Genomic DNA, 27,424 nt, shown 5'->3' with positions numbered 1-27,424 from the left:
ACTCATACGCTCCCCACCTGTTGATTCTTGTTCAGAATATGATCCTAATGACTATTCTAACCTCGAGGAGTCAAAGGCAGATGGCCTGCCCTGTTCACCCATCAAGGTGCCTGTTCTAATTTGGCAACGTTTTATTGATTCCGGGTATCTTGCATATGTTGTCTTGCATTTCTTCTACTTTGTTGCACCGCCATCTGCTTAGTTTACTCATCATATATGTCGAGATGCCATGCCCATTCATTATCAATACATATTCCATCTGTCATCATACCATGTTTTTCCACTCAAATGCTGTTCTTGTGCATCAGACATCAAAAAGGAAGAGGGTGATTGCCGAACCTGAAGGAGCACCAGCAAAGTCCTTGAAAAACGTGGTGGTGCCGGAGAAATCAGATAGCACCCCACTTATATTGGCTGTACAACCAGTGACACAAAACGTAGGACCGACTCCAGCAGACTGTACCCATACTTCACTGGCCACACCACTAGCCCCACCACACAGGACCTGCACTCCAGCAAAAGGTATACTGATTTCATTTGCCATAGCACCAGCTGTACCACAGAAAAATCCCACTCCAGCAAAAAGTACAGCAAGTCCACCGGCCGAAGACCTATCCCAACTGCAGAGACGGCCAATTCCTGCAGATTGGAACCCCATTCCATTTATTCCCAGTTTAAAAGACAATGCTTTCAATGTTGTTAGGGACTACGTGCACATATTCCCATCATGGTAAGATTATTGTGAAGACAAACACCATTTTCACATCTTCCTGTCCAACTTACGTGTAAGTGCTATTATTCATGGTTATTATTTTCCTATTTTCTGCTGATTGAACACATCAATGATTTACATTACATTGTTGTAACTAGGCAAGGGTCAATCTGGATAGTCATGACGAGCAAAGCTTGCTTGTGCTTTTCAAGGAAGCATTGCAGCAGTATCGGTGTTACCTGAGGAAATCACACTTTGATGGCAAGTCTATAAACGAATTTCCGGTGAAGTCTCCTATGCTAAATTTAGAAGACATTGAATGGAAAAACTTTGTTATGCACTGGTCTAGTTCCCAGGATGAGGTACTGTCTATGAAATCACATGACAATTTGAACTTCTACTTTTCCGCATGTGCCTTACGGATCTTTTTTGCAGGAAATCTGCTCGAAGAAGAATTCCGGTTTGACAAGAACGACAAGATATCGCAAATATGTTGTCCGCTGCTTTGCTCTTGTTAGTACCTGTTGTCCTGTATCACTGTACTTGCATACATACCTGGTTCATTATGTGACAGCAGTATGCATGATAGCTTGCTTATCAATTGTTCGCTCCAAATTATCTGATCTGTATGAATGGTTACATTAGTGTAGAATATATCCAATGCCAATGTTTTTTAGCTCTGCATTGTTCTTGTAAGTACATGCTGTCCTTTATCAGTGTACTTATAATGACAGGTAGTTGTTCATGTACCATCACTCTGCAGCTTATTTTCCTTTGCCCTCCATTTTCTACACATCAGATCTATATTTACTCTTACCATAAGGTTGGTACTGAAGAAGTTTAGCTGTGCATTGCTCTTGGCTGTACCTTTTGCCTATATCGCTGCACTTACATTTATAGCTACTTGGTTATGTAGCATCACTCTTCATCTTATCTTAAATATTCTCCATTTTTTCCGTATATTATCACATCTATATTTACTCTTAACAAAATGTAGAATAAAGGCAATGCTTTTGAAGAAGATTCTGTGGTAAACTTCTTGAATTGCCCCCCCCATCAGCATGGACAAGGCCTTTATAGAGCCTGTCTTCACCAATAATGTAAGTTTGTCCATCTCAAGCCTTCAAAGTTTGTTGTATATATTTGGTTAGGCATGACTGCAACAGTTGTTTATTTTTGGTGTTTGCATCAAATTGCTTGTTTAAAGTGTATTATGTAGTTCATAAACAAAAGTTTGTCCTTTCTCAATTTAAGTTTTCAGTTGTACAACGAAGTTCCTTCTTCATACCATGTAAATTAAACTATACAGAGCAAGTGATCTTCTTTTGCACTGCATGTATGCTTCTGTTCTTCATCCGTAATCCAGTGGTGTGGTGAACCTACCCACTACAGCACAATGTCATATTCTCCAATGTCTTAACTATGAACAATGTCATATCATTCTACTATTATTTAAACCGTCTCTTTATTTGCCAATCTGAAATGGTATAAATTGACAGCACACTTACCATTGATACTTATGAGTTCTTGATCTGTAATCCAGTGGTGTGGTGAAGCTGCCAACTCCTTCACAATGTCATTTCCTGCCATGTCTTGACCTGAACAATACCATATTGTGTTAATGCAATTTTAAACTGTGTCACTTTATTCGTTAGTAAGAAATGTGATGAATTGTCAGCACTGATACTTTTATGTGCAAAACCTGTCATCTGTCTGCTTGTTTATCTTTCAGAGTGAGGAAGATATAAGTGTTGAACAAGCGCAGTCTCATCATCTTGCTCAGCTGCTTGCGCTGCAGCTCCCTAGCAGGGCTAACCTTTCTTGAACTCTATTGAAGTGCTGTCGGTTTTGTATATTATTTTGTCGGCGTGTTTATTTGCATTGGTGGCGATCTTTGATGCCCAGTGTATGTAATCTGCTGTCTGCTTGTGCTTTATTATCATAGTGGCGAACTTTGATGCCCAGTGGATGTAATATGCCGTAATTTCTTTATTGTATAGTCTAGGTTTTTTCTTATTCACGATGCTGCAGTTATTTTACTGTATATATATCCTGTCTTCGCAATAAAACGGCCAAACCGTAAAATTACGGTACATAATCGGGCCGTCATGCAATCACGATGTAGGTTGGGCTTGAAACGTGCCGAACAGCTCACGGGCCGGCAGCAGCCCGAAATGAACCCCGGCCCATGATTGTGCGAATCAAAATCACGGGCTTTTAACAGGCCAAAATTGTCTCGGTCCTTGTTTGGCCCAATCAAATATCGGCTGCGAGCAGGCCGGATGCAAACCGGGCCATAGTTAGGCCCAACTATATGACGGGCTTTTAACAGGCCGAAATTAATATAGGGCCGAAATGTTAAACGGGCCTTTAACAGGCCAAAACTAATATCAGGCCGAATTACTAAGTGGGCCTTTAGCAAGTGAGCCCAAAAGCATAGTATCCAGTTGACGGGCCGAATCTGATATGGGCCATAATTGAGCCCAAAGCCTCTTAAAGGGCCGGACCTGATCTGGGCCGTAATTTGGCCCAGAACGTGGTAGGCTTTTAACGGGCCGGATCTCATATGGGCCACTATTAGGCCCGGAGCGTGGCAGGCCATTAATGGACCGGATCAAATATGGGCCGGCATTTGGCCCAAAACATGGCAGCCAGTTAATGGGCCGGCCTACTAGGGTCCTCAAAATCTTGTGGGCCTACAGCTGGGATGGCCCATTAATGTCGGCGAAATCTTGTGGTCCTTTAGCTGGGCCGGCCCATTATGATCCACAAGAATCTTGTGGGCCTTTACCTAGGCCGGCCCATTATGGCACACAAAAATCTTGTGGGCCTTTACCTGGGCCGGCGCATTATGGCCCGCAAAATCTTGTGGGCCTTTAGCTGGGCCAGCCCATTATGGTCCGCAAAATCTCGTGGGCCTTTAGCTGGGCCGGCCCATTATGGTCCGCAAAATCTTGTGGGCCTTCAGTTGGGCCGGCCCATTTAAACTTGATGGGTCGTTCCACGTGTCAACATATCATAGGCGCGTCTCGCCCATTGGATGAGTGACACCTGTGCCAACACGGACCTGACACGTGTCTCCTCCAGCCAATGATGATTTTACACGTGGAAAATCCCCATTGGTCAGGGCTGTTAACGGGTTATCGGATCCAAACCCGACCCGATAGCTTAACGGTGTTCCATTACGGTGGATGCCATGTGTCGGTCACCCTTGACGAAAGCACTTCTGTGACGCGCGATTTATCGTCATGGAAGTGGACACTTCCATGATGATAATTTTGGTAATGTCATGGAACACTTCTACGACAGCACAGGTATGACTATCTTGATTCTGTCATAAATTTGCCATGGATGTACATGCATGACAAAAAATGCGACCTACTATGACAAACACGTATCATCACAGAAGTGTATTTTTTTTGTAGTGAAGGGGAAAGGGGCGGCGCAGGGAAGCAAGGCGGCGACTCCAAGGCGTTCGCCTCATCTGAATCCAGAACCAGTCGTGCAGCCGCGTCGTTCCGCCCGCCTGCTCGGGCGCAGGATCTGAATTCCCCTTCTCAGAGCAACTGATTTTGGTTGCTGATGGAGGAGTGGGAGTCAGATTTTGAATTTTAAGATGCTACCAATAAAGGTAAGCATGATAGCTATAATTTCTCTGTTTATTTGATTCCTGATGCACTAGATGATAGTGGGGGGATGAATAACAGATTCAATAAAAAACTTTGCCGTATCGAGCGAATCAATCGCAAAAGAGAGAGAGAGAGATGGATAAATATGTTAGGAGCATGCTAATTGATACTAAAGAAGGGGGGATATAGAAATGGATAAACAAAATTTTCAGATACAATATCCTGACATGGATTCTCCCAATTGGGGGAAATATCATGATAGGGAGATAGAACTTGCCTTGATTAAGATGAGGCCATTGATACCACAATTCAAAGATCTAATGTCGATTCCTGGTTGGTTAGAAGGAATTGAACGTGATGATGAATTTGAGAGACACCCTGAAAATTTAGATACGAGAGAGGGAAATGGAAATGAGAATCAGGAAAAGAATGAAATACCTGACAATATTTTTTTAGAAAATTATTTTGAAAGTCTGACAGATTGGGGGGAAGAGACAAAAAATGCAGATGGTGATAAGAAAAGACAAGCTGGGCCAGATAGTGGACCGGGTGAGAATTTAGATGGGCTGAATATAGCCCAAGACGTGGAGGTGCAGGGGGAGGAGTGTGGGGGAAAAAGGTATAAAACCTGACCACATCCCCTCCTAGGGTTTACTGATCCTTTCTTCCTCCACCTTTTCGAGAGAGGGGAGGCGGCGGAAGCCTCAGAACCCAGAGAGGAGGATATGTCTGGAAGAAGTGGAAATTGGCAGATGGGGAGGGGGAGAGGAGGCTTTGGAGGACGAGGTAATTTCTCAGATAGCAGAAAAACTTCTTCCCCTGGTAGGAATTTTGGTAGGTTTGAAGATAGGAATCAAAACTTTGGAAACAGAAGGGAAGGGGGTTTCAGATTTGGCGAGGGAGGAGGAAGAGGCAGTGGAGGGGAGAGATCCTACAACAACAACGGGAGGGGCAACGGGTTTGAAGACAGAAGAGAGAATGAGGTTCCTAAATTTGGAGGAACAGGGGAAAGTTCGATCACCAGAGCGGAGGAGGGGAGAGAGCTGAGGGATCTGGATCTGGACACAGAGCAGGGGAGTTTGAGCATAATATGAAAGAGAATAGGCAGGGAATTCAGGGTGGGGAAAAAGAGGCATTTGTAGCTGGCGCCCAGAATTTCCCCCCAATAATTCCTATGGGGCTGGGACTGGGTCAGATGGGATTTCTACCCCCTGAGCAGATGGCACAACATTACCAGTACTTGCTGGCGAATGTGCCAAAAAGTGGAATGATCACAGCCCCGAATGGTGAGAAAGAGCACAATGACAAAGGGAGTGGAAACAGGAATGAGGGAGGACATGCCAAAGAAGTCATTTGTGGTAAATGTAAAGAGAGTGGACATGTCAGTAAGGACTGTAGAAACAATGTGTTTTGTGTGGTATGTCAGAGATGATCCCATCGTACTGAAGATTGTACAATTCTCAGACAACCAAAACCAGTGGCAAAATATGTGGGATATGGAGCAAAAGGGCTGGGGTGTTTGCTGGTGCAAAACACTAAGGAGATATCAGCAATGGAACATGCCAATCCAATGGCTATAATTACAGTCTCTTCAGGAATGCTTAATGAGACAACTCTGGTTCAAGGGATGGCTAGGATGTTTGATTGGGGGTGGACCTGGAGGGCCAAATTCCAAAGCCCCAAGACCTTTCTAGTTAGATTTCCCAACAAAGCCAAGTTAGTGGAACTAAAGAATTTTGAGCACACTTCTTGGTGCAAAAGCAGTGATTGAAGTAGACTTTTGGAATCCTGATGACAAAGCTAAAGGCAAGCTACATACTATCTGGGTTCAAATGCATGGAGTACCAGACTCTTTGAGACATTTCCTTGGAATATGTGAAATTGGATCTGCTCTAGGACCAGTGGTAGAAGTGGATGTTGAGCATATTCACAGTGGAGAAGAGATTAGACTGAAAGTAGGGGTCAGAGACCTGCACAAAATTCCATCTGGGACTGAGATCACTACTAAAGATCTACTGCTGTATGATATTGAGTTCTCTCTAGAATCAGTGGCAGAACAAGGATGGTACAAAACTGAGGAAGGGAAAAAAGGAAAGTCTTTGAATACATTAATTTGGAGGAGCTTGATAACAAGAAAGAGTGTGAAAAAAAGCTGAAGGGTGATCTAGAAGAAAACAAGAAACCAGGTGTGCCCGGGGGGGGGGGGATGTCTTTGACCCAATATGAAAAAGTGATAAACAATGAAAATGCAAAGGATAGAAATGAAGGGGAATGCAGCTATAACAAACATCAAGAGGAAAAGAAAATGTCAGAGGGGGAAAAAGCCTGCTTACAAGGCTGGAAATACTGGAAGAAATAACAGCTAGACAAGCTGCCCAACTGGCTACTGAAGAAAGTAAAAGGAGAGAAGGAGAAAAAATCAAAGTAGCTCTAGAAATGGAGATCAAAAGGCAGCATGATCTGCTTCAGGAAAAAGTTAAAAATCTGGGAGCGGAGGAGGAGTCAGAACCTATGTCTGAAGATGTAGAAGAAGAAAAGATGGAGAAGATAAATGGGGATGTGACTCTGGACAAGATGGATACACTGGAAGATATAGACAATCAATTGAAGGCTTTAGGAGGAGAGGAGGTGGTTGATGAATATCTTGAACCAGTTGATTACTCTGCTAGTCAGGATCCAGATTTTTTCGAGCACATGGTTAAGAAAACAGAAAGGGGGGAGCTTGATGAGAAGAGTATGGATATGTACAGAAGGAGTGAAAGAAACAAGGGAAAAGAAGACTGCAATGTTGAGGAAAAGGCAAAAAAGAGGGCTGAAGACAAAGACAACTATGGTAAGAAACAAATCCCAAACATTTTATATTCATCAAACACAACCCTAAATGAGGTTGCTAATGCAGTGGGGGTTGGATTGGGAGATGGTATTGATAAGATTGAATATAACATCAATCTGATTAAAATGATTGAGAAAGCCAGAGTTGATTTATGGCTTGTGAATAATAATAAGAAAGAAAATGGAGATAGAGGAAAAACTAAAGAGGAAGATAACAAATCTTATCTGGTGGACACATGGGAACATAATATAGAAGAATTGCTACAATATGATTTAGAAAGTGGAGAGGAAGAGGAAAGAGAGGGATGGGATGAATTTAGATTAATGTTTTCTGGTGGCAAAAAAAGAATAATGACAGGTCTTCTAGAAGTTCTGGGAAGAAACCTGCCATTAAATTCAAAAAATATAAAAGGGTCGGGAAAAAATAAAAAGAGAAGATGAGAGGGTTTTTTTGGAATATGAGGGGCTTTGGTGGAGATATTAAGAAAAGATTCATGAGAGAAATGGTCATGGATATGAAGATTGACTTCATAGGCCTGCAAGAAACCATGAGGGATCATTTCACTAGGAATGACCTGCATGGAATCTGTGGGGGGAGAGATTTTCACTGGCATCATGTGCCATCTAGGGGGAAAAAAGGGGGACTGTTGCTTGGACTTAATTTCACTACACTAGATGTTGTAACTCAAGAGGATGGGGAATATTTTATAAAAATGACAGTTCAAGATACAAAAACCAAGTTCATTTGGGATCTGGTTGTGATTTATGGAGATGCCCAACCTTCTTGAAAAGCAAGATTTCTTGCTGAATTAGCTAGGATCTTGCAGAAAAGAGTGAATCCTATTTTGATGGGGGGAGATTTTAATATAATAAGAAAGGAGTCTGAAAAAAACAAACCTAGTACTCTAGCACATTGGAGCTTCGTCTTTAATGTGATTCTAGAACAAGCTGGGGTTAGAGAATTAGATATGCATGGTAGGAATACACTTGGGGTAACAACTTGCCCCAACCCACTTTTGAAAAGTTGGACAGGGTGTTGTGTGATGTAAAGTGGGAGGAGAAATACCCTCTGACAGAAATTTCTGCTATGAGCAGAGAGAAATCTGATCATGTTCCTCTATTCCTAGATACCGGAGATGTGGTCAAAAATGACCCGTTGTTCAGATTTGAGAATGCCTGGCTGCTGAGAGAGGGCATAGATGATCTGGTTAGCAAGACATGGAGGAAAAAAAGCTCAAAGAAATCCAGTATTGATAACTGGCAGTGTAAAATGAGACTCTTGAGTCCTGTGTTGAAAGGATGGAATAGGAATATGAATGCTTGGTATAGAGAGATCAAGAAAGATATTCTGATTAAATTGGATATCATTGATAAAAATGTGAAGAGTATAGATTGAATGTAGAAGATAGAAAAGAACAAATAGAGCTTAGGGCCCAACTTGATAGACTACTGGGACAAGAAGAGGCTAAATGGAAACAGAGGGCGAAAGTGGATGAGCTAATAGGAGGAGATAATAATACTAAATACTTTCATGCAAAAGCAAATGGGCGTGGCAGAAAAAACAGAATTACAGTTCTTGATCAGGAAGAGGGGAAGATAGAAGGAGATAAAAATTTACTAGATTACATTACAAATTTCTACAAAAACTTGTTTGGAAAGGCTGATACTTCTAGTATTTCTCTAAATATTGAAAATTCTGATGTAATTCTCCCAGAGCAAAAAGAAGCGCTGACTAGGGAGTTCTCCCTGGACGAAATAAAAATAGCTGTATTTTCTATGGCTCATAATAAATCCCCAGGCCCAGATGGCTTTAGAGCTGAATTTTATCAACACTTCTGGAACCTGATTAAAGATGATCTCAAAATGATGTTTGATGATCTGTACAAAGGGACACTAGATATCAAGAGACTAAACTATGGCATCATCAGATTGATACCAAAAACCAAAGAAGCTAATCAAATCCAGAAATTTAGACCTATATGCCTGCTAAATGTTAGCTTTAAAATTTTCACAAAAGTCTTGATGAATAGACTTAATAGTGTGGCTAGATCTATTATTTCCCCCATACAGACAGCTTTTGTTAAGGGGAGATACATTATGGAGGGGGTGCTAGTACTCCATGAAGCACTTAATAGTGTTCATGTTAAAAGACAAAATGCTCTGTTGTTAAAAGTAGATTTTGAAAAAGCATATGACAAAATTAAGTGGCCTTTTGTGATGCAAATGTTGAAAGGAAAAGGGTTTCCTGATAAATGGATAGATTGGGTGATGAGTACTATTAGAGGGGGGAGTGTTTGTATCAAGGTAAATGAAACCTATGGGTCATATTTCCAGACACACAAAGGTTTGAGACAGGGGGATTCATTATCCCCTTTACTGTTTAATATAGCAGCTGATGCTTTAGCAAAATTTATGGATAATGCAAGGAAGAAAGGGCTGATCAAAGGGTTGCTGGCTAAAAACATAGAGGGGGGGGGGGTTAATATGTTGCAATATGCAGATGATACCATTTTCTTGATACAAGATGACTATGATAGTGCTTGCAATTTAAAGTACATTTTGTGTCTATTTGAGCAAATGTCTGGTCTAAAAATCAACTTTCACAAAAGTGAAATTTTCTTGTTTGGGGAGGCAGAAGATAAGAAACAGGAATATTCCAGGATATTTACGTGCCCAGTGGGAGAGCTGCCAATGAAATATTTAGGACTTCCAATTAATAAGAAGAAAATTAGAAATAAAGATTGGAAACCGTCTGAAAATAAAATGGAAGGAAAATGTGGGACCTGGCAGGGAAGATTATTAGCAAGTGCGAGGAGGTTGACTTTGATACAATCCTCGTTGACTGGGATCCCATACTTTATGATGTCTTTTTACGGGCTGCCTGTGGGTGTGGAAAAGAGAATGGACTTTTTCAGAGCCAGGCTACTGTGGGAGGAAAGTGAGGACAAGAAAAAATATCATCTGGTGAAGTGGGCAGAGGTGTGCAAACCTAAAGATATGGGGGGCCTGGGGATACATAACCTAGCCTTCATGAATAAAGCTTTGCTTTGTAAATGGTGGTGAAAACTATATAACACAAGTGGGGTGTGGCAAGAAATTCGGAGGGGAAAATACATTAAAAATAATTGTGTCACTAGTGTGAAAAAGAGAAAGGGGGATTCACAATTCTGGGGAGAGATGTTGAAACACAAGGATTTCTTCTTTTCCTTGTGCAAATTTGGTGTGGGAAATAAAGAGAATACCCGGTTCTGGGAAGATTGGCGGATTGGCCCAAAAGCCTTGAAAGATAGTTACCCACGTATATACAATATATGCTTTGATAAGGAGAAGTCAGTGGCCTGGGTTCTGGGAAAAGGACTAGATAATATAGGCTTTAGGAGATCGCTGTATGGGGAGTCCCTGATGTTATGGGAACATATCAAAGATGCGTGCAAAAGTGTGGTGCTTGATGAGTCCTCTGATAAGATTAGGTGGACTCTTACTGGAGATGGGAATTATAGCGTGAAAACCTGTTATCGATATTTGATCGAGAATGAAATGAAATATCCATATAAATTTTTATGGAAAGTAAAAATGCCCCCTAGAGTTAAATTTTTCATTTGGTTGCTGCTCAGGGGAAGTGTTCTGACCAAGCAGAATCTAAAAAGGAGGGGGTGGAAAGGAGACACAAAATGCTCCTTTTGTGGGAGAGAAGAAGATATTGAACACCTTTTTGTTCATTATTCTGTTGCTAAGATGTTATGGATGGTTCTAAAATGCTCTTTTAATATTCATGATATCCCTGTAAAAATCAATGACATCTTTGGGCAATGGCTAAATTTTTTTGGTAAAGATAATAGGAATCTCATGACTGTGGGTGTTTCGGCAATGTTATGGACAATGTGGAAATTAAGGAATAGATTGGTCTTTGATAATCATAGGGTGACTGACCCCTGTGTTCCTGTTAACTTGATTATTAAAAACTTACATGAGTGGTGTGTGTTGCAGAAAAGCCAAGAAAAAATAGATCTCATGAAGGAGGGCGTAAATCAAGTTGAGCGGGTGGCCACGGAGATCTTCAAGGCGACGCGCCGCTGGGCAACTGGAGTTCCAAGACTTGGTGGCTCCTAGATCGACTACGTTGATGCCCGATCTTCTCCGTGCTTGCTGCTAGCCTTCCTGCCTTCTCTCGTCCTCCTATCTTAATCAAAAGGCTGTAACTATGTACTTGCCCCGTGTGTGGCTTTGATGATGTAATAGCTAGCGATGTTCCTGGAGTCTAGTTTGCTTTTGGTTTCCTTAGCGTGATCTTCGTTAGGGGTTTACCAAATATTCTGGCAAGATGATGAAATGGGGAGATGGAAGGGATGGCTTCCTCTCCAACATATCATCGCCAGATTATGTGGAGGTTTCGGTCTGGTTTGTCTGGAGTTTGTGAACGGTTGATTTCTTTATATGAAATCGAAGAGGCAAGCTCTCTTTTATAAAAAAACGAGTATATAGTAAGCATGGCATAAAAGGTATGCATCTCATAGCGATACCTAAGCATACTAGCACGTACAGAACATAGAAGCAAACCATCTATGAGCAGCACATATACGGCTAGTACAAGTACGAGTAAATGAGGGATGAACAGATCATACCCTCCGGTTGGCCAGGCCAATGCGGCGGCGGCAACAGCAGCCTCGGCGTCGTTGGTGGCCTTCTTCTTGGCGGCGGCATCGTCAGCCATGGGGTCGATGCAGGGGAAGTAGTGGAAGTAGAGGCGGATGGAGACGGGGACGGTTTGGGAGCAGTCGCGTCGAGACGCTCCCCAAAACCCTTATTGCCGTTCTCCCGGGCAGGATCTGGAACGACAGGGTTCCGGAGGCACCTGCTCGGCTCGGCTCATTCCCGCAACCCGCGGCACGTGCGCGCGTCGTGACGAGGCGAGGCGGGCGGCGGAGGAGGAGGAGCGCGCGTGTACAACTCCTATTCCCAAGCTCCCAATAGCAAGTGATGGAGCAGCCCTTATAAAGAGGTCTCACTCTTCTTACTGTAGCAGTATGGGACTAAACTTCCCACACTTCCCACCACTTGCCGTACACATGCATGGGCCTTAGAGATTAACTAGGGATTATTGTCTTTTATGGGCCTAAGCCCATCCATAATCGATCAATCCCCCACCAGATCTCGAGGCACATAAGTTTGTCAACTGTTCCAAACGATGTTTGATATACCAGAATTTTTAGTGGAGACTGTTAAGTTGAACTTCCACCTAGAGCAATAGGATTAGACTTCTTCACAACTGAACAACGGACTATGCCTTGAATTGTCAGTTTGGCATGTAGAAGTTTCGCCTATTGTCAGCTGATACGTGGCCGCCGAAGGCTAAGCCCCACGGGCGGAGCTTATTAGTCATACTTCGTACCTTCTCATGAGCTTCCTAGAGATCACCCAATCTCATAGACTGTGACCAGCAGTCAGGGTCACATAGGTGTGTTCCTCCAAAGAATGCTCTGTAGGTTAGCATCTTGCTTACATAAGCTTTGGAACACATTAAGACAAAAGTCAGCCTGCCTTACAGAATTGAGAGTAGTATTGCATCTCCAACAGAGTGGGTTAATTAAGGATACTCTCCTCAGTTGACCGCTGGATTGTTTTCCCAGGTCCTAATTCATGGGATCTCCGATCACATAGGTTGGGTTACCCCCATGGCAACTTACGTGGATCTCATACCCATCTCCCTCGATTCATTTTCTATCACAATCCGTGATAGCCCTTTCGTAAAAGGGTCTGCCAGATTCTTACCCCCATGGCAACTTACATGGGTCTCATACCCATCGCACGACGTCCCCAGCAGCGTGCCGCCTCCGCCACCACAGAAGAGCAGCTCCTCCGGGAGGTGTAGTGCCTTACCCAGCCAATCTGTAACAACGGTCTCAAGCTCGGTGGCCGCCGGCGAGGCGACCCAGGTGAAAGGGTTGATGTTGAGGCCCGCGGCGAGGGCCTCGCCGAGCGCGCCCATGTTGCTGGCCATCGCCGCGAAGTGCGTGAAATGACGGGGGCTCTGCCAGTGGGTGACGCCGGGAAGGTTGAGGTCCTGGACATCGCGCAGCGCTGAGGCGAGCGCGCTGGGCTCCAGCCACGACGGCGCGGTGTCGGGAAGCTGCCGGGCTAGGAACCCGGGAGCAACGGCCGGGCGGACGGGGTACTTGTTAATGCGGCCGTAGTGGTCCGCGATGAAGTCCACAACTTGACGTCCCTGACGCCGGAACTCGCCGGCGTCTAGCGGAAGGGGTCCAACTCTGAGCGTAGGCGTAGCAGCCGCAGCCGGGGGAGAGCCGGTGTCCCGGGCGGTGTCGTTGGCGTGGTTGAAGCTTGCCATGGCAGGGGGCAGGACTGCAGGAGCTAGAGCTTGATCGAATGGAGTGCCTACACTGGGTTATGAGCCTATGACTCTGCAGTGAGTGAAGAAGGCGTGGAGTGTGGCTCATTTAAAGGCCAGCGTGCATTGCTGCATGCATATTTTCCTCAAATGATAGTACGTCTCACGTCATATTTTTTTAAATGATAAGTGTGGCACATATGGCACGAAACACTCGGGCTCCGACGGTTTTACAACCAAAGTTGTTGTCAGAAAAAAACCAAAACTTGCCCAGTATCCTTGGTGAAATTTCGAGGGGGCAGGGGTGACGTTTTGATAAATTGGAAGGTTACAGCATCTCCAGACGTTGAGCCCCCCATGAGGCATTTTTTCGCCGCTTGGGGGGCTGCTGGTGAAACATTTAGCCTGGGGATGAAAATATGTCCACTCGTTGCCCCACGCACGTACCCCCACGAGAGAGGAGCAGCAGGCGGCAGAGGATGCTCTCTGGGCTGGTGGATGGTCCGACGCCGACATGTCCCCGATGGCGGCGGCGCGAGCCCCGCGGGCAGCAGGTGCGGTGCGTTCGCCGCCGCGATGGAGAGGTTGAGGAGCGCGCAGGGGGCGTCGTGCCGGACCTGCTCGCTGGCCATGGCCTCGAATGCGCGCACGAGGAAGGGCGCGGCCCCGGAGGCGCCGATGATGGGCTTGTTCGCGTCGAGCGCGCTGAGGCAAAGGAAGTTGGCGACGAGCGCATGACCCTGGCCATTGCGTCGCGAGCATCTCCTCCCTGGCGATGGCGTCGTCCTTGGCCTTCCTCCGTACGACTGTGGCCGCCTCGACGCGCCACGAGACGCCGCCGACAACATCTCCTTCTCGATCCTGAAGGGCGGCGACCACGACCTTGAGCTCCTGCAGCGCCGCCACCTTCCTGACGATCGCGTCCGCCTCGCCCTCGTCATCTCCGTACTCAGACAGCTCCTCCCTGAGCAGCTCCGTGAGGCGGTCGGACCGCGGCCTGATACGTCTCCAACGTATCTAGAATTTTTGATTGCTTCATGCTATATTATATTTTGTTTTAGATGATTAATGGGCTTTGTTATACACTTTTATATTATTTTTGGGACTAACCTATTAACCGGAGGCCCAACCCAAATTGCCGTTTTTTGCCTATTTCAGTGTTTCGCAAAAAAGAATATCAAACGGAGTCCAAATGGAATGAAACCTTCGGGAACGTGATTTTCGGAATAAACGTGATCCAGAGGACTTGGACCCTACGTTAAGAAAGCAACCAGGAGGGCACGAGGTAGGGGGCGCGCCCTCCACCCTCGTGGGGCCCACGTTGCTCCACCGACGTACTTCTTCCTCCTATATATACCTACGTACCCCAAACCAACAGAAGCATCCACGAAAACCTAATTCCACTGCCGCAACCTTCTATACCCGTGAGATCCCATCTTGGGGCCTTTTCCGGCGTCCTGTCGGAGGGGCATTGATCACGGAGGGCTTCTACATCAACACCATAGCCTCTCCGATGATGTGTGAGTAGTTTACCTCAGACCTTCGGGTCCATAGTTATTAGCTAGATGGCTTCTTCTCTCTCTCTCTCTTTGGATCTCAATACAAAGTTCTCCACGATTCTCGTGGAGATCTATTCGATGTAATCTTCTTTTGCGGTGTGTTTGTTGAGACCGATGAATTGTGGGTTTATGATCAAGTTTATCTATGAACGATATTTGAATCTTCTCTGAATTCTTTTATGTATGATTGGTTATCTTTGCAAGTCTCTTCGAATTATCAGTTTGGTTTGGCCTACTAGATTGATCTTTCTTGCAATGGGAGAAGTGCTTAGCTTTGGGTTCAATCTTGCGGTGTCCTTTCCCAGTGACAGCAGGGGAAGCAAGGCACGTATTGTATTGTTGCCATCGAGGATAACAAGATGGGGTTTATTTCATATTGCATGAGTTTATCCCTCTACATCATGTCATCATACTTGAAGCATTACTCTGTTCTTATGAACTTAATACTCTAGATGCATGCTGGATAGTGGTCGATGTGTGGAGTAATAGTAGTAGATGCAGGCAGGAGTCGGTCTACTTGTAATGGACGTGATGCCTATTTACATGATCATACCTAGATATTCTCATAACTATGCTCAGTTCTATCAATTGCTCAACAGTAATTTGTTCACCCACCGTAATACTTATGCTCTTGAGAGAAGCCACTAGTGAAACCTATGGCCCCCGGGTCTATTTTCCATCATATTAATCTTCCAACACTTAGCTATTTTTATTGCCTTTTATTTTACTTTGCATCTTTATTATAAAAATACCAAAAATATTATCTTATCATATCTATTAGATCTCACTTTCGTAAGTGACCGTGAAGGGATTGACAACCCTGTAAGTGCATCTAGTGCCCCTTAGTCATTTTGGTGTATTGAAGACTTATAGGTTAAGGGACTAATGTGTTTATGAGTGTACACAGGTCTATAAGTCTATGAGGAGTTTGATATTTATAGAGAAAGTCGACCCCTAAAAATGAAGTTCTTCGACTGAAGACATTGGATTTCTGCAGACTTTCTGAAGACTTTGAAAGTGAAGAAATTGGTGTGACCTTGAAGACTTGGTATTCAATTGAGGAACATGAAGCGTGAAGACTTTTGTTTTTGTAGTTTCATTTTCTCTTTCTTGAGTCATAGGAAACATCGTACTATTAAAGGGGGTCGAGGAAATACTAAGGAAATATTTCCATGTGATGCTCAACTCAAAATCCTACACCTACCAATCCCTTCGAGTGAAGCTATTGGAAATCTCATACAGTTCGGTCATATTCTTCAGTGACAGAGATGAAGTTCTTCTGGTCTCTGAGGAATTTGTTCTGACTGAGGAGTTAGGAATTCGCCAGTGCGGATTGCCTACACAGTGAGGAACATGATAGCCCTGAGGAATTTGATACTCAAATTTCCGACCGTTGTTGTGCTACGTGCCAGCTGTCGCAAAATATCTACCCACCTAACGGTCATATTATTGAAGGGCATTTATGTCTTATCATGTCGGGCTGCTCCCTAGGCTATAAATAGCCGCCCCCTACAACCACTAGCTGGTTGGCTGCTCCGAGAGAAACTGACACTTGTCATTTGAGAGCATCCCATCCTTCGAGGACTTTGAGCGAAAATCATCGAGTGAGGAAAACCCAAACCCAAACACCTACTAACCCAAAGTGATTGAGCATCACTGAAGAGATTGATCCTGCGTGGATCCGACGCTTGTTACCTTTGAAGACTGTGCTTCTTCGAGACGGTTAGGCGTCATGGTCTAGAGCATCCAAGAGGAATTGTGGATTGCCGAGTGACCGAGTTTCTGAAGGTTCGGATGTCACCTGAAGACTTCCCACGAGTGATTGGGCGAGGTCTGTGTGACCTTAGCTCAAGGAGAATACGGTGAGGACGGTGTGTCCTCAGGTTTAAATACCTAGCCGCTCCAACCAGATGTACAACTGAGACAGCTGTTGGAACTGGTCTACCAAATCATTGTCTTCACCAAGCCTACTGGTTCTATTTCCTCAACTCTTTCATTTCCTCATAACTGTGTTGTTCACTTGTTCACATCTGTGTTTGATGACTTTGACTGAAGACTTTCTCAATTTCCTCAGTTCAATTTCTTCAGTCTGTTTGTCTTCATCCTGTGTTATCCTGTGTTTACGCTTTCTGTACTCTGTGCTTGTCTTCATTTCATCATGATGGCCATGCTTGTGTTCTATTATGTTTACTTTCGAGTACTTATTCCGCTGCAAGTAGTTCTTCGCTAAGGAATTTCGTCACCCACAAATTCCTCAGTGAAGAATTCATAAAAATCGCCTATTCACCCCCTCTAGTCGATATAACGCACTTTCAATTGGTATCAGAGCAAGGTACTCCCTTGTTCTATGTGATTTTGGTTTAACCGCCTGGAGTTTTAGTTATGTCGACCACAGGAATGAAGACTGTGTCATGCCCCATCTTTGACTGTCACGAGTATCCCAAGTGGAAGGCCATGATGAAGAAGCGCCTCATGGTGATGAACAGCGAGCTGTGGACCGTCACTGAAATTGGTCTGACCGATCTGTGGAAGATGGCGGAAGTTGATGACATTCGCAAGTACACTCTTCTCAACCTCACGGCGAAGGACGTCATCTGCTCCTGTCTGTCTCAAAAACAGTTCAGGAATATCATGCATCTCGATCATGCGAAGCTTATCTGGGACCGTCTCTCTGAGGTCTATGAAGGTCATCGAACCCGTCATGATCCTTGGTTTGAGGACTTCAAGGAATCTCTCAAAGCGATGACATTCGAACCAGAATCATCATCTTCTGCACCTTGCCTTATGGCAAAAGATGCAAAGGTAACTGAATGCTATCTATTTGAATCCAGTGATGATGAATCTGGTGATGAATTTGGACCCAGCTACGTTAAACTTGCTTCCCTTGCCACTAAACAAAAAAGAGCTTTGGAAAAAGTTCAATACATGCTAAACAAGAGTGATGATATGTTGGGTGAAGAAATGGATCAGTCGAAAGCTTTGGCTGAGAGTCTTCAGAGACTTCAGTCTAAGTTTGACACCCTTCAAAGTCATCATAACACTCTCTTATCTGATCATGAGAAGCTTTCTTATGAATTTCTTCAGAGAAAGCAAGATCTTGAAAAGCTAAGAGTGAGTTATGAAGATCTTCACAAGGAGCACGATTCATTACTTGCTCAACAAATCAACTCTTCTCAGGAAGAATTTGTTCCTCCATGCTTGAAGTGCATTGAATGTGAATCTGGTAATTCTTCACCTGAATGTTCAAATGCTTCTAATACTACAAATTCTTCACCTGCCTCTGCTATCACTAATTCCTCATCTGAGGACATTGCTAGTATCACTGTTGATGCAGGGCTGAAGGAATTGTACATGACAGGCATGTACAAAAGCCTCAAAGGGCATCAGACTCTTTGTGATGTGCTTAAAAAGCAGATCCTCAACAGGAACCCTAGGAAAGAGGGTATTGCCTTTGAGAGGAAACTCAATGCTGATGGTACATATTGGAAGCCTGAGCAGTACCCCAAAACCTCATGGGTTTCTGCAAAGGGACCTCCAGTTGATCCATCTAATCTATCTGGCTTTACATGTGAATCTCCTAATTCTTCTGATGAGTCATTTGACTCCAACTATAAACTGTTCAAAAATCAGAATGGTGAAGTATTTGCTAAATATGTTGGCACTAACTGCAGGAATGGTTCTCCTATGAAGAAAATCTGGGTTCCCAAAAGGTACCTTGAAAGTCTTCAGGTGAATGTCCTCATGACACCACCTGTGAAGAATAGGAACCCGAGATCAAATTCCTCATATGGACCAAATTCCTCACGTGGATCAAATTCCTCAAAAGGATCAACGTCCTCATATGAATATCATCATGCTAACAACTCTGTTTCGCAGGGAAGAGCTAAGGGCTATGAATATGAGCATTATTCTTCTAACCATTATGTTCATAAGTCCTCGAAGAATTTCTCTGCTTATTCATATGCTTATCCTAACTCCTCTTATGTGAAATGAAATGGGCTGGCTTCTATGCCACCTTTCTCATATGGAGCTCGCAGAGTGATGAACTCTTTGCCACCCCTTAAGATGTGGGTGGTGAAGAAAAAGAACTAATCTCTTCTGCAGGGTCAGGTCTCCAGACGTGCTCAAACGTTTGAAGAATTTGCTGGAGACCTGAAAAGTGCCTAAAAGGACGCATGCTAATAATGAAGAAATGAACTCTCATTTCTCATGTCCTCATATTGCTTTATCTGTTCTATTACTTGATGAAATTGATCTGATGAATTGTGATGTCATATTCTTCACTGATGAAGTATATGAGTTCGTAAGCTGCACTAATTCATCTGCAGGATGATCAACCCAAAGCCGCTGAGTGGGTCCTCGATAGTGGATGTACAAATCACATGACTGGTGACAAGAATCAATTGATGGATGCTCCCTTATCTCCATCGCATCTGAAGCATATCATCTTTGCTGACAAAGGCAAAAGTCAGGTATTGGGTCTAGGTAAGGTTGCGATCTCAAAGGATCGACACATGGACAAAGTCATGCTTGTCGAGTCCTTAGGATACAACCTCATGTCTGTCTCAATGCTTTGTGATCTTGATATGGTTGTTGTGTTTGGCAAGTATCATTGTGTTGTGGTCATGGAAGCTGACAACTCCAAAGTCTTCGAAGGCTTTAGGAGAGGAGACTTGTATATTGTTGATTTCTCTACAGGACCACAACCAGCCGTGTGCCTACTTGCAAAAGCTTCCGAAGGCTGGCTATGGCATCGACGACTTGGTCATGCAGGCATGAGGAATTTGCACACGCTTGCGAAGAAGAAGCATGTCATTGGCATTGAGAATGTCAAATTCCTCAAGGATCACTTATGCGGAGCCTGTGAAGCTGGAAAGATGACCAAGGCTAAGCATCCAGCGAAGACAATCATGACTACCACTCGCCCATTTGAATTGCTTCACATGGATCTCTTCGGTCCTAACCATTATTCTGCAGTTTCAGATGATGCATCTCAATATGGCTTTGTTATTGTTAATGATTACTCTCGATACACATGGGTACACATTGTTACTTACAAACATGAAGTGCAGGAAGTCTTCAAACGATTTTCCTCGAGGGCTTCAACCAACTTTGGTGTGAAGATCAAGCACATCAGAAGTGACAATGGAACTGAGTTCAAGAATTCTGGTCTTGATGACTATCTTGATGAACTTGGTATTACTCATGAGTTATCTGCTCCTTATACTCCTCAGCAGAATGGTGTCGTGGAGCGCAAGAACAGGACTCTTGCTGAGATGGCTCGCACTATGCTTGATGAATACAAAACGCCTCGTCGTTTCTGGATTGATGCAATTGATACTGCGTGCCACATCATCAACAAAGTATATCTTCACAAATTCTTCAAGAAGACTGCCTATGAACTCCTCACTAACAAGAAACCCAATGTGAGTTATTTCAAAGTCTTCGGTGCTAAATGTTGGATTAGATATCCTCATCACAACTCAAAATTTGCACCGAAAGCACATGAAGGTTTTATGCTTGGTTACGGAAAGGACTCGCACACCTACAGAGTCTTCAACAATGTTCTTCACAAGGTTGTTGAAACTGTAGATGTGCGGTTCGATGAAACTAATGGCTCGCAAAGAGAGCACCTACCTTCTGTGATAGATGAACCAGCACCTGAGGAAAATATCAAGTTCAAGGCTACCGAGGATGTCATTCGGACCGAGGAATCTGCTGAAGAATTCATTCCAGAACGTGAAGAACGTCGAGCTAATGCACTTGAAGAAAATGCTGAAGAAAATGGTGCTGAAGAAAATGCTGATCAAATTCCTTGACGACAACCAGCTCATCCTCGCATTGCCAACGAAGTGCAGATTGAGAAAATCATCAGCGACATCAACATTCTAGGTCCTCTCACACGGTTAAGAGCTTCACATTTATCTAACTTTTGTGGGCACTTTGCTTTTGTCTCTATCAGAGAGCCCACTAAGGTAGATGAAGCATTTATGGAGCATGAGTGGATTCAAGCTCTGCAAGAAGAATTACATCAGTTCGAGCTCAACAACGTCTCGGAACTGGTCAAACGTCCAGATCCTCGCAAGCACAATATCATTGGCACAAAGTGGATCTACCGCAACAAGCAAGATGAAAATGGCCTTGTGGTGAGGAATAAGGCACGACTTGTAGCTTAAGGCTACACATAGGTTGAAGGAATTGATTTTGATGAAACTTTTGCACCTATTGCTAGACTTGAGGCTATTCGCATATTACTTGCTTATGCTAACCATCATGATATCACTTTATATCAAATGGATGTGAAAAGTGCATTCCTCAATGGTAAGCTTGAGGAAGAAGTATATGTTGCTCAACCCCCAGGTTTTGAAGATCCAAAGAATCCTGACAAAGTCTTCAGACTCAATAAGGCCCTCTATGGCCTCAAGCAGGCCCCTCGGGCGTGGTATGATACTTTGAAGGAATTCCTCATGAAGAAAGGCTTCAAACCCGGTTCACTCGACCCTACTCTCTTCACTAAATCTTATGATGGTGAATTGTTTGTGTGCCAAATATATGTTGATGATATTATCTTTGGCTGTACTGACCAACGTTACAGTGATGAATTTGCCTATATGATGAGTGAAGAATATCAAATGTCTATGATGGGAGAACTGAAATTCTTCTTAGGTCTTCAAATTCGTCAACAACGCAATGGCATATTCATATCTCAGGAGAAATACCTCAAGGATGTACTGAGGAAATTCGGCATGCAAGATTGCAAAGGCGTCAAAATTCCTATGCCCACAAATGGCCATCTGTGCACTGATGAAAATGGTATTGACTTCGATCATAAGGTATGTCGCTCCATGATTGGTTCTTTATTGCACTTATGTGCATCTAGGCCAGATATAATGCTTAGTGTTTGCATGTGTGCCCGATTTCAAGCTACACCGAAGGAATCACACCATAAGGCTGTGAAACATATTCTTTGATATCTAACTCACACACCAACACTTGGATTATGGTACCCCAAGGGCTCGGCTTTTGATCTCATTGGATATTCTGACTCTAACTATGCTGGTGATCGTGTGGACCGCAAGTCAACATCTGGTACATGTCATTTCCTCGGACGATCTTTGGTCTGTTGGTCCTCGAAGAAACAGAACTGCGTATCACTGTCCACTGCTGAAGCTGAGTACATTGTTGCTGGTTCTTGCTGTGCTTAATTGCTGTGGATGAAGCAAACTCTCAAGGACTACGGCGTAAACGTGAAGAATGTGCCTCTCTTCTGTGACAATGAGAGTGCCATCAAGATTGCTCACAACCCAGTTCAGCACTCGAAGACAAAGCACATTCAGATTTGTTATCATTTTCTTCATGATCATGTGTTGAAGGGCGACATTTCTATTGAGCATGTGAAGACTGAAGAACAGCTAGTTGATATCTTCACAAAGCCCTTGGATGAGAAGAGATTTAGCAAGTTGCGGTGTGAGCTAAATATCTTAGAATCTTCGAATGTTCTTTGAATAGGACACTCATACTAACACTTATGCATAAATTGATGACTTAGATGTGCAACACATGAAGAAACGTTTTTCCTCAATCAATGAAGAATAACACTCTAAGTGTGAAGAAATTAACGAAGAATTTGATTCTCAGAACCCTACGACAATTGTACGCGGTGTCTGAAATCATCATTCTTATACGGTGGGTCATGCCACCACCAAAGTTGAAAATCTTCAATTTGAGTTTTTCCTTAGTTTTGAAATTCCTCGGTTGTTCATTTTCTTCAACTTTGCATTGTCTTCACCTTTTCCGTCATTTTTCTTCATTGGCTATATACATATATATGAGTTTATGTCCTCTACAACATTCACTTATTGCTATTTCTTCAAGTTGTTTTTCCTGCTAAGTGAATGTGATCGGACCCTTCCCCCTCTATGCTAAACTCAACCCAATCTATTCACAAATTCTTCATGTGTGTTCTCTTTGAAACTCATTCAAAATCTTCACTGTGTCCTTGTCAGCTGAAGAATTTGCGAACGGAACTTTTAACTTATCTTATCCAATTTTTCGGCTTTGCCGCTCAAACCGTTCCGCATCCCACGAAATACTTATCTATTCACCCATGATCTCACACGATCTCCACTTCTCACTACGTGGGTGACACATGTCAAGCGAATGAGAAGGGTCAGGGGCACGCTCGCCAAAATTCTTCGGGCGAACAGTTTTTCACCGTGGCTATAAATACCCCTCCCCTTCCTCACTTCTCCTTTACTCCGCTCGACCTCACTCCAGCTCGAGCTTCTCAAACCCTAGCGCTGCCGCTACTTCATCATCGCCGGTGAGGAAGAGCTTCACTGCCTCGACCTCGTCGCCGTCGTACTCGTGCCGGCTGCGGATTTCTTTACTCCGCCGCCGACGTAGCTGTCTTCCTCAGCCAAGTTAGGGCGTGGAAGATCTGCACTGACGAACTTCACATCTCCACTTCCCAGTTCGTCGTGTTCTTCGTCCAGGGTAATTAAAAGTTACTTTTACTGCCCTCTTTGATTCAAATGAGTCCTACAAAATCCTCAAAGGTGTTTTTCTTCAAATCTTCACACGGTAAACACCTCACATGTCATCTGTTCTTGATTCATTTCTCTAAGTTATATTTTTCTTCAAGATTCCTCAATTGTGTGGATTTCTGATCTGTACAACTCTGGAACCTAAGACAAAGAACGCTTAGTGAAATTCTTCAAGACTCATCTGGTCAAATTTCTCAAACTCGTTCTTTTTACAAAACCTTTTGAGAACGCATATGACCTCTCGAAATTCCTCGCAACTATACTCTGTTCACAGGTACTCATGTCCGCTGCTGAATCACTAGGTTCTCATCAACTTAACTCATTTGCAGCGTTCCTCGAAGAAAAGTTGCATACTTCTTCAGAGAATTCCATTGTTAAAATTCCTCATCTGAAGAAAATGGCTGATGGAAAGAAGCCACAGAAGGGAGGAAAGAGGCCTGAAATCAATATTGCTTTTGAGATCCCTGATGATATATACAAGGATTATTGCACTCCTGATGAGGCCAAGTTTGGTAAGGAGGACAAAAATCAGCGCAAGGTGCGCATACAGAGGATAGAAAGGATATGGGCAAGAGAGTGGAGGGAGTACAGGTATGTAACTCCCAAGTACATGTAGAAATTCGCACTCAATCCTCCATGCCCAAGACCTCCATTGGCACCTGGCCAAGAAGCAGACCCCACTAGCCTCAAGCGCGGTGAGGATTATCCTGATGAATTGGCCAACCGCCAGGCCAAGTTGGCTAGACAAGCCAGAGAAGCTGTGAGGAAATTCAACGAAGACTCTGCTGCTGCTGCCACTGCTGAGGCCTGTGCTAGCAAGCCGAAGAAGGCCATGGCAAAGAAGCCTGCGCATAAGCCAAGTGCTTCACCTTCAATGCCCTCAAGGCCAAGTTCCTCAGCAATGCCCTCATGGCCAGATTCCTCAAAGCCCTCACGGCCAACTCCTCAAACTGCTCCTGCTCCTCCAAAGTCCTCAGCTCCTCCGCCAAAGTCTTCGGCTGCTCCGACCAAATCCTCTGCACCAGTGCATCTCGCCACGTGCCAAAGGACTACAGGCATATCTATTGCCTCAGGAGCCTCTGCAAGTTCCTCAGCTGCTCCAAGTTCCACAGCTGGCCCCTCTCTGCTGAAGAAGAAAACCACTGCTGGACGAGGTCCTCGACCAAGTCCTCACAAGAAGCAGGTCGCCTTCCAAGTGCCCTCTAATGATGATGAGGTTGATGATGAAGAACTAGCCGAAATCATCAGAGACAGACAAGTCAAGGCCGCTAGAGCCAAAGGAAGTAATGTGGCACTGCTTTTGGATCCGAAGCTGATCCTAGACTTCATCGATCTCTGGCACAAGGGTCCCAACACACCTTTGCCTGAGATGGACCTCACACCAGGTCAAAGTCATGTTTTGACTGCCTTCATTGAAGAAGAGAAATGGAAATTTGAGAAGGCAAGGCAGCTGAAGGAAGCTCAGTACAGGAAGGAGCGCTTCCTGAAGAAAAATGTTGTTTCTATGACAACTGAAGAACTATTGATGATCCAGGCTGAAATCAAAGGCCTCAGCGATGACTTCAATGCTTACTATGCTGATTGGCAAGGAGCCAAGGTCAGGTTTGTAAAACTGACTGAGAAATTCACTTCAAAGGTTGCAGCTCCATCGCAATCAGAAATTCCTCAAGGCAAAGCATCTGCTCAACCAACTGAAGAGCACGCCAGCACCGCTGATGAAAATCAGGCTGCTGAAGAAAATGTGAGTTCCAGGGCTGATGAATGCATTCCAGCCGCTGAAGAAATTGTCAGGGCATCCACTAGTGGTACACCTGAAGAAAATGAAGAAGTCAGGGCAACTGCATCAGTTGTGCCTGAAGAAACTCAACCAAATTCCTCTGCTCCTCCTGCGCCTACTCCAACTCCGATCCTTCCATCTGCATCAGATGTGAAGAAGACCAAGGCTGCAGAGCGTGCAGCTGTGAAGAAAAGGAAGGCATCAACTTCATCAGATTCTTCAGCACCGAAGAATATGAAGAAATTGACGAGCTCATTTGCAAATCCAATTAATGCTGTTCCTGTTTCCAGCATGCCATCAAAGGAAATCGTCCCTTTCGATGAAGAATATGTGATCCCCAGCGGATCTGATGAAGACATTCCCTCTGCTGCTTCCTCAGAGTAGATGGATGAAGAAATTGAAGCGGACGCAATCCCTTCAACTCCAATTGTCTCCTTGCCCATGCCTCAGTTCACTGCTGAAGAGGCCAGCGTTGAGGAATTGGATGAACAAAATTCTGACGTGGACATTGGGAGTACTACTCCATTGATGAATGGTGATTTTTGGGATAGTCAGCATCCCAACTCCCCTCTGTTCACGCCATTGCAACAAATCCCTCAGTCTCCAGCACAAACTGTTCAAATGGGCTCTGAAGAAAATCAACCCACTGCATCTGTTCATGAAGAAATTCCAGCCACTACTGCTAAAGAAACTGCTGTTGCTGAATCTTTGAAGACACAGACTGCCACTGAAGAGGAACCAGAAATTCCTCAGCCTGAAGAACCTGAGATTGCGATTCCTGAGGTTGTGATGCAACTGACTGACACTCCTCAACCCAAGCCAAAGGATCCATTCTCAAGGAAGCGAAAATTCAAAACTGATGATTTCTTCGGCGAGCACGTATTCTTCACTGATTACAACCCCTATGACTCTGCTCGCATTAGGAAGAGGCGTTTCTGGACAGCCAGCCAGGCAAATTTTTATTCCTCGATGCTGTTCAACAAAGACAAAGTCTTCGATCATGAGCACATTCCTCACGTGGATATGGAATCTCTGCCGTGCTTCGTGCTAGTCCTCTGTGTTCTTCACGATGCTAGACTGTTAAATTTCTGCACTGACATTTGTGATTGGAATGAAGAACTCATTCTTCAATTCTATGCAACGCTGCGCATCACCGGAGACTCTGAAGATGTGAATTCATGGGTCCTGGACTGGATGACTGAAAATACTCACTATAAGGCACCAGCTACTGAATTGCTTCGTGCTTTGCCTCTCAGTCCTCCCCTTGAAGCTGCTGGTTGCATGTACCAAGAGCCTGAGCTTACAGATCACTATATGCAAGTGCTGATGAAGCCATTGAAGCCAGGTCAGGCCCCAAGAACCAAATTCCTCGTGAAGAAATTGCTATATGTGCCTCGGACTGTCTATCGCATTCTGACGAAGACATTGAGTCCTATCAAGGGCCATGACTCGAATGAAGAAGAAGTCATTGGCATCATGAAGAATCTGCTTTTTAATATCATGCATGGCATTCCCGTCAACTTCCATGATTTCTTCATGAGGACTCTGGCAAATGTCGCAATGTCACCATTTGAGTTGAAGCCTTATGCTCCGTGGATTATGAGATTCATCAGAACAAGGTCTTCACTCAACTACAAAGCTGATACACTGAACCATTGCAGCTACTTGCCCCCGATTGAAGTCCTCAAACGGACATTTTCCTCAGCTGATGACAAGGGCAAGGCTTCTGCTGTTGTTAATGAAGGCATTCGTCCATTGGATGGTCAATTTCGCAAAGCTGCATCTTATTCCACCAATGATGACTCTGCCGCCAACGCACCCAAGCAAAATCCTCAAGGCACAGCTCCCAGGGTGATGACTGATCGTGAGCTTCTCCTCAGTCTTCACCAGAAGGTTGATAACAATCACAAATGGGTCAAGCGTCAGTTTGGTTCAATTCTTCACAACATGACTGCTACCCACAATGCAGTGAAGAAAAACCATTACTAACTCCATGAAACCTTCAACAGTACCTGGGTTGTTC

At 44.2% G+C, this 27,424-nt stretch overlaps 1 protein-coding gene across 1 annotated transcript; it reads right to left on the bottom strand.

The window, feature by feature from the left end:
* Nucleotides 1-12,466: 12,466 nt before the first annotated feature.
* Nucleotides 12,467-13,519, bottom strand: LOC141037342 (tyrosine decarboxylase-like). Its single transcript, XM_073506380.1, has 2 exons — nt 12,959-13,519; nt 12,467-12,577 (listed from the first exon to the last, which is right to left on the bottom strand). Exons 1-2 carry the CDS (start codon nt 13,517-13,519, stop codon nt 12,467-12,469), a joined length of 672 nt encoding a protein of 223 aa, XP_073362481.1.
* Between the last annotated feature and the right edge of the window lie 13,905 nt (nt 13,520-27,424).

This window comes from Aegilops tauschii, chromosome 1 (assembly GCF_002575655.3).
Source record: "Aegilops tauschii subsp. strangulata cultivar AL8/78 chromosome 1, Aet v6.0, whole genome shotgun sequence".
Classification (NCBI taxonomy): Eukaryota; Viridiplantae; Streptophyta; class Magnoliopsida; order Poales; family Poaceae; genus Aegilops; species Aegilops tauschii.
Note: the sequence above shows the minus strand (reverse complement) of the source record. Positions and strands in the feature narration are given on the sequence as shown.